This window comes from Chaetodon trifascialis, chromosome 10, assembly GCF_039877785.1.
Source record: "Chaetodon trifascialis isolate fChaTrf1 chromosome 10, fChaTrf1.hap1, whole genome shotgun sequence".
Lineage (NCBI taxonomy): Eukaryota > Metazoa > Chordata > Actinopteri > Chaetodontiformes > Chaetodontidae > Chaetodon > Chaetodon trifascialis.
The window spans coordinates 28,233,834-28,241,116 of NC_092065.1; the positions used below are offsets into that span (position 1 = coordinate 28,233,834).

The 7,283-nt window shown below is 47.8% G+C and overlaps 1 protein-coding gene across 1 annotated transcript; it reads right to left on the reverse strand.

Moving 5' to 3' along the window:
- Positions 1 to 966: 966 nt before the first annotated feature.
- Positions 967 to 5,021, reverse strand: LOC139337960 (ferritin light chain). Its single transcript, XM_070972810.1, has 3 exons — positions 4,854 to 5,021; positions 3,910 to 4,062; positions 967 to 1,490 (listed from the first exon to the last, which is right to left on the reverse strand). Exons 1-3 carry the CDS (start codon positions 5,019 to 5,021, stop codon positions 1,200 to 1,202), a joined length of 612 nt encoding a protein of 203 aa, XP_070828911.1. The 3' UTR covers positions 967 to 1,199.
- Between the last annotated feature and the right edge of the window lie 2,262 nt (positions 5,022 to 7,283).

The following is a 7,283-nucleotide window of genomic DNA, read 5'->3' on the forward strand; positions in this document are numbered from 1 at the left end:
AATACATAATAAATATAAAACTGCATTTATATTTTGGAATACACAAGCTCACAAACAGAGAAGCAGAGGACTGATAGGAAACATACACACACATATAAAGTGTTCACAGCTGGCATCGTCTACATTTAGGAAACATTAATAGCTTTTTAAAATTATTCGTCTGGAGCTATTTGTTAAGTCCTGTCAGTGATTATTAGCTTTCAAGCTACAAACTGTAAATCAGACAGCGTTGGCGTGTTGGAAGGTGACTTTTCTTTTCTTTTGATGGAGATGCTTTCAGTCTTGTGCTAAGCTACGCTAAACATGGCCTTGACAGTGTTTACCTTCTTCTCATTTCCCTGTTTATCAAAAAGTGTTTCTCCAGTTACAAAAACTTTTCTATTGTTCAGCTCATGAGCTAATGTTAGCTAACAGCTATGATGGTGTTTGTCATTCATGGAGAACATTATGATCAAAATATTTAGGAGAAAACTAAATAAAATCTAGAACGGACACTTTAGAGTCGTTCAAAGGGATTTTTTTTTTCTTTCACTTTTGATGGAGCTAAGCTAGCATTTTCCCCCTCCAGTCTTTGTGCTAAGCTAGGTTAAACAAAGAGAACAAACACACACGACAAACATACTGCATGAATGACCTGAACAGGTCACAACTTGCTAGTTAGCTAGCAGTTTTAGATGCTACATCAATGAGGATCAGATTAAAGTATTAAACGGGTGACTTATGGAGAAATGTAAAAGATAGCTTTGGAGTTGTTTGAAGTACTTTTTCTTTTGATGGAGCTCCTGGCAAAACAGAGAAAACACATGAAAACAAAAATCATAGAACATGTATAGCATTGGAGCTGTTTAAAACTCCTTTCTTTCTCTTCAATAGAGCTAGGCTAGCAGTTTCCACTTCATTGCATTTAGTCTTTGTGCTAAGCTAGCTAAGCTAAGGTAAAACACAGCCTGGATGGCATCAAACTGTGGGCTTCCTTAAAGGTATTTTTTCTCTTTTGATGGAGCTAAGCTAGCAGCTTACTTTTTCCCATCTTTGTGCTAAGCTAGGCTGCACATGGTATGTCCTGGACGTTTCTCTGTACAGGAGGCAGAGACATGAAACTGATGTCTATTCTGAGGAAACTGAACTTTTGTTGTCTGCAGAAACATACAGGAATGTGAATCATGTCCACATCGATCGAGTCTTCTGCGACTGATCGATCATCTGGTTAGCTCTTCCTGCAGCTCGTTCAGGAGGTACTCCCCGAACCCCCCCGTTCGGTCGTTGGTGCAGCCCACCCGGCGGGCGCTGGTAAGCAGGTCTCCCAACAGCTTGAGGCGGTCCACCCACAGCGTCAGGAAGTGCCTCGTCACAACGCTGGCAGCGTGCGGGTCTCCGTTGTTACGAGCCAGCTGGTTCAGCTCAACCAGGACGCCAACTTCCTCCTTCAGCTGGAGCAGCAGGAGCTCCAGAGCCGGTAGCACTGCGCAGACGCCATCGCAGCCCGGCTTCTGACAACAAAGTCATGTCAACATCATGAGAGGCAGAATTTTCAGAGTGCAGTAATTCGTTTTCTGAGCAATAATACGGCAAAGCAGCCAACACCAGAACGTGACCCGCTAGTGGCAGGACGGTGAGATCGTTCTGTAGCTCCTCATTTTTACCTGGTTTTAAAACGTGATCTGTATCCAGACGGCAGACAAGGAACGACGCATGCTAATGGAAGGTGTACGTGTTCGTTGTTCCCTTCAACACTTTCGTATCGTGGCAGCCTCCCGGGGACGATAGCAGACTTCAACTCGTGTTTTTCATTTCAGAGCTTCATCAGGAGTCAGTTGTCTCATATGACTTAGAAAACGTGTATATCACGGTGCTGATTGCCAGACTCCCTTTAAACTTGACACTCAAATTAATTTGACCCACTTTTGAAGCTGCGTTTGTGACTGATTGAGTTTCCTCAGAATGGAAGTCCTCCATGAGGTGCTCATGTTTTTTTGTGTCCACGTTATATTTGGAGCAGTAAACATGCACTTGGCCTACTTACTTAATAAACTGGGGATAGTTCAGCCTTTTTGAAGTGAGGTTCTATGAGGTAAACTGTATTATCTACAGTAGATGGAGGTCAGAGCGCCACCAGGTGCAGGTGTAGGTGGAAGGAAGCAGCAGCGACACCTAGAAGCAGTCCAGCCTAAAATGATCCATCATGTCAGGTGTACACTAGATCCAACTGTGGACAAACCCTCCGGGCACCAGTCCAGACCACTGCTAAATAAGTCACATAGCCAGTTGGGGAAGAGCGCTGCTGTACGCAACCATCAGGTGATAGAGCACTGAGTCCCTACAAATACATGAAATGACTTAACAAACAGCCAGTTAAGAAATGCAGTTACTACAGAAGTGTCCCCTCTCTTTCTCCAACCCTAAACCCTAAACCCTAAACCCTAAACCCTAACCTTCTCTACAAGTTCTTCAGCATTTCATTGCTGTTTCAATCACTCTTTTTTTTTTATTTGCTCGTGTTTGTCATCTCTTCCACAAACCGCTGGAACTCTGACCCAAACAGCTGATCTGTGGCGTGGTACAGAAGGCAGAGGTTTTACTGTCTGTCTCTGGTCGTGATTGGTTACGTAGGCCTTTTCCAGGGTTGCTGCTGACCCTGTTCACTGTAGTCCATCAGTGGTACACAAACAAAATCACCCCCAACCCACAGAAACGACGTCAAACTGAAGCGAGCGCTAACGGACTCGTCGAGGTAAACGCCACTTGAGAGGCGGATAACAAGGTCTCCCAAACTGCTGCTGACTGTTCCTCGGCCTCAGTCCTGAAACGATTTTACACGACTCATAAACCCGGGCCTGCGGTCGGAGGCCATGCTGTGACGCGCCAACGCCACTGCCGCCGATGCCATCGGCCATCTGGAAACGCCATCAGCACCACCGTCCCTCTGCCGCAGCATTAATCTCGCCAATTTTCCGGAACTCAGGGAGGGAAATGTACACCCCGACCGGCTTTAGGCCAGGGCCGGGGGCAGGTCTCCAGGGGTTTAACCTCCCTCCCTCCTCCTCCAGCCTCTCGGTATCTTAACCCCCCGCGTGCCCCCGTGCTGCGGCTAACGGCCGGCCCAAATGAAGAGCTCGCTTCCAAACGGAGAGGTCTGCCATGAGGGGAAAGAAACACAGAGAGACACCTGCTCTGACAAAATGAAGGATAGCGCAGGAGGACAAATAAATCCTTTGTGGGGGGAACGCTCTGCTGGCAGAGTAAAACGAGAACGCTGTTACAGACTGAAGCGTCTCTGTCTCACAGATAAAGTTCAGATCATAAATTCAGATTCAAAATGGATCCACAAATCAAGTCTTCATACCGGATCATCCAAACGCCCCTCAGGACCCACGAGGAGCTGCCTTCAGCGGCCCTCCCCCACCCGCTGGAGGGGCTTCGGACAACAAATGCTCTTGAACGTGACCTCTGGCTGACTTCTGCCTGACAGCAAGGAAAGTCACAGAGTACATCTACTCGAGTACTGCGTGTACTTCTACCTCCACTGCATTCATCTGAAAGCTGAAAGTTCTCATTATTTTTCAGTGTAAGATTTTACACACAGAACATGTTTATCTTAGAATATATGATGCGTACATACGAGCAGTATATAAAGTACTTCAAATGAGCTCCAAATACAATAATACAGTCAGTAAAGGGGCCTTTCTGCATAATTCAGCATGTACTTTCAATCACATTTTACCAATAATATCTGTTTTTGAAGGCAGGACTTTTACTTGTGACAAAGTATTTTTCCATTGTGGTACTGCAACTTTGACACAATGAAGGATGTGAATACTGTGTCTGCAGTGTGTTCAAGCATAAAAACGATAAACAGTCATAAAGAATAACAGTATAAAGACAATAAAGCTGAGAAAAGCTGGTTTTCACCTGCACATCTTTGCCGCAGTAGCTGCCCCCTCTCTCGGCCAGGTAGCCTAGCATGGCCTCGGCCTCCTGCTCCTGCTTCAGCGCCTCCTGGTGGAAGAACGAGGCGACACGGGGCCTGCAGGAGATAAAACAAAGCCTGTACGCTGAAATACACTCAGGGAGGACGTCCATGAAGAAGACCTCATCCTGACGCTGTTAAAGCTTAAAGAACTGTGAACTGTTGACTCAAAACCTGTTTTTATTCACGTAAACCAGGGCTGGACCAAAAATGGCGCCTCCTCAGACACTGTGATGACGGTACACATTAAAACAGCTTTTCTGCCCTCTGAGACAGTTTAATAAATGTAAAACCTCCACCATTTAAAAGCATTAAACAGAAAGAATGATGATGAAGGAGAGTTGAGGACTTCTATCATCTTCATCAACATCTCGTCTGTTGGTGGGAACGACGCTCTCTGTTCTGCTGCCTCACTGACGGTGGTGGAAAGTACTTTTGCTTAAGTACTGTTTCAAAGTACTTGAGTATTTCCATTTTCTGCTACTATATGCTTCTTCATTCACACTTATCTGACAGCTTTAGTTACTTTACACGTGGGAATCTGTGAGCTGTGGATATTTTCCTTCTCTTCTCACATGGTTTTATTTCTGTTTGAGGCTCAAAGACTTTACGTAAGTAAGTATTATCAACAGTATGCACTGAAAGTACTTCATGTCAAAGTACTCATGTAGCAGTAAACTGTTTCCTGTGATGAGTGACTAAAGCTGCCAGACAAATGTAGAGGAGTAAAAAGTACAATATTTACCTCTGAGATGTTCAAGTATGAAGCTACTCAAGTAAAGTACACGTAGTTGAGTAAATGAAGGTACTTCGTTACTTTCCACCCCGTCTTCTGTCCCTGTCCAGCTCCTCTCTGTCAGCAGCAGTAGCTCCTCGTGTCTCCTACCAGCGCCTGCAGCCGGTACGCTCCGTCCGTCAGCAGGCTGCTCACCCCGCACAGAGCCTCCTCCACGGCGGCCTGCAGGTTGAGTCTGGCCCGGCTGCCCGCGGAGCTCCGGTGCGTCCTGCACAGCGGGAGGCTGCTCTTCAGCCTCTTCCCTGCGGGCTCAGCCATGTCTCCGCCCGGTACCAGCCTGATCCATGAGGAGGACGGACCGGAGCTCGGCTCTTACTGGTTAACGCGTCTTCTTCCAGCCGACCTGCACCGACAACAGAGGATAAATTTAGCCTGCAAGGATCAACTGTTTCCCGGTCAGCTGCTCAAGTTGATCCGGTGCGTTTGAGCTGCAGCCGCGGAGACAACAGAAGTTATATAACAGAATTAAAATCATATGAACACGAGAGCAGACTGAGTGAGGAGCAGTGAGGGAGTCAGTCCACATGAAAACATTTTCCTTCAGTGGTTTCATTTAACTTTAACGCTTTCACACCCTCACATCCTAATTAGCCCTTAATTAACGAATTCATGGTCCATTGCAGCAGAAATGTCAGTACAGTTTAAGTAAAAGACAAGAATATAAATAAAAGTACCAAACAACATGGTGAGAAAAATACTCCCACACAAGTAAAAGTATTTACAACAAAATGTACTTTAAGTATCAGCAGTAAAAACATGTTTTATCAGCTTCATGTTGTTGAAGTACGAGCAAGTAAAAGTACAGTAGTATTGTCAGCTTCATGCAGTAAAAGTACAGTAGTATTGTCAGCTTCATGGAGGGGCCCAACCAAGGGGGCCGGGCCCCTCCAAAGGGTCACCGGATCAATCTGAGGGGTCATCAAATGATTAATGGGAGAGGAAAGAAGAAAAAGATCTGATGCACAAATCTGAATTTATTTTTCTCAACTGCTTCTTTTTTAGTGAAATATTGAATAATAAGTGAAGAATCCATCAAGACATCATGAAATCAACCAAAGCAGCACTGAACAATAACAAGTTACAGCAATAACGATGAATAAATCATCATCAGCCCAAAGTCAGGCCAGGTTAAAAAAAGAAGTGTGTTTTGAGGCATGTGAAGGTGGAGACAGTCAGTGTCTCAGCTGCAGTCAGCACAGGATGGAGTTCAGGTGTGGGCGGGGCTGTCAGGTGTGAGCGGCAGCTGAAGATGTCAATCATCACATCAAACCAAATCCACTCATTTCACAGGTTTTGTTAAAGTGTCTGAATCCCTGATGTTAACCTGAGAAGGTCCAGTTTCAGTGATCGCACTGATGCATGCTGGGAAACAGATCACAGGTCATGTCGTCACCGGTCAGCTGACCATCATTAGTCGTCTCCTCTCAGCGTGTCCTGGTTCACAGTCGCCCCCCTGCGTCTCCCTCCTCTCCCGTTTCAGCTCGACTCCTGAGTGACGGGAGGGACTGGCGGCTCCCCGGGGGGTCAGCTGGTCTCAGTCCAGATGAGACGGGGGTCAACAGATCCCCTGAACCCCAGACACCGCAGCAATCACCCGGGCTGGACCTTCGTGTAACAGATTACAGGCACGCTGCAGGAGGTGAGGCGGCTTCACCAGGTGAGGCTGCAGGAGGTGAGGCGGCTCCGCCAGGTGAGGCTGCAGGAGGTGAAGCGGCTTCACCAGGTGAGGCTGCAGGAGGTGAGGCGGCTCCGCCAGGTGAGGCTGCAGGAGGTGAGGCGGCTCCGCCAGGTGAGGCTGCAGGAGGTGAGGCGGCTCCGCCAGGTGAGGCTGCAGGAGGTGAGGCGGCTCCGCCAGGTGACGCTGCAGGAGGTGAGGCGGCTCCGCCAGGTGAGGCTGCAGGAGGTGAGGCGGCTCCGCCAGGTGAGGCTGCAGGAGGTGAGGCAGCTCCACCAGGTGACGCTGCAGGAGCTGAGGCGGCACCACCAGGTGACGCTGCAGGAGGTGAGGCGGCTCCACCAGGTGACGCTGCAGGAGGTGAGGCGGCTCCACCAGGTGACGCTGCAGGAGGTGAGGCGGCTTCACCAGGTGAGGCTGCAGGAGGTCTGACCGAGGTCCAAAAGAAGTCTAGGATTTCATGTCCAAGTTAAAGAAAAAGTGACACCAACTCTGAGAAGAGGTGGAGAGACGTTGAACTGTCTCTGAGTAGTTATCAGTTCTTCTTGGTTTGTATCTGGTCCTACAGCTGAGCTTCAGGTTGATTCATGGTCCTGTGGAGGGCTGCCATTATTACGACCCCCACAAGCTGCTCTGATACACACACACACACACACACACACACACACACACACACACACACACACACACACACACACACACACACACACACACGTTGCAGCTGTCAACAGACACTCAGCTCCACTCAGACACTGTGTGTGTGTGTGTGTGTGTGTGTGTGTGTGTGTGTGTGTGTGTGTGTGTGTGTGTGTGTGTGTGTGTGTGTGTGTGTGTGTGTGTGTTGT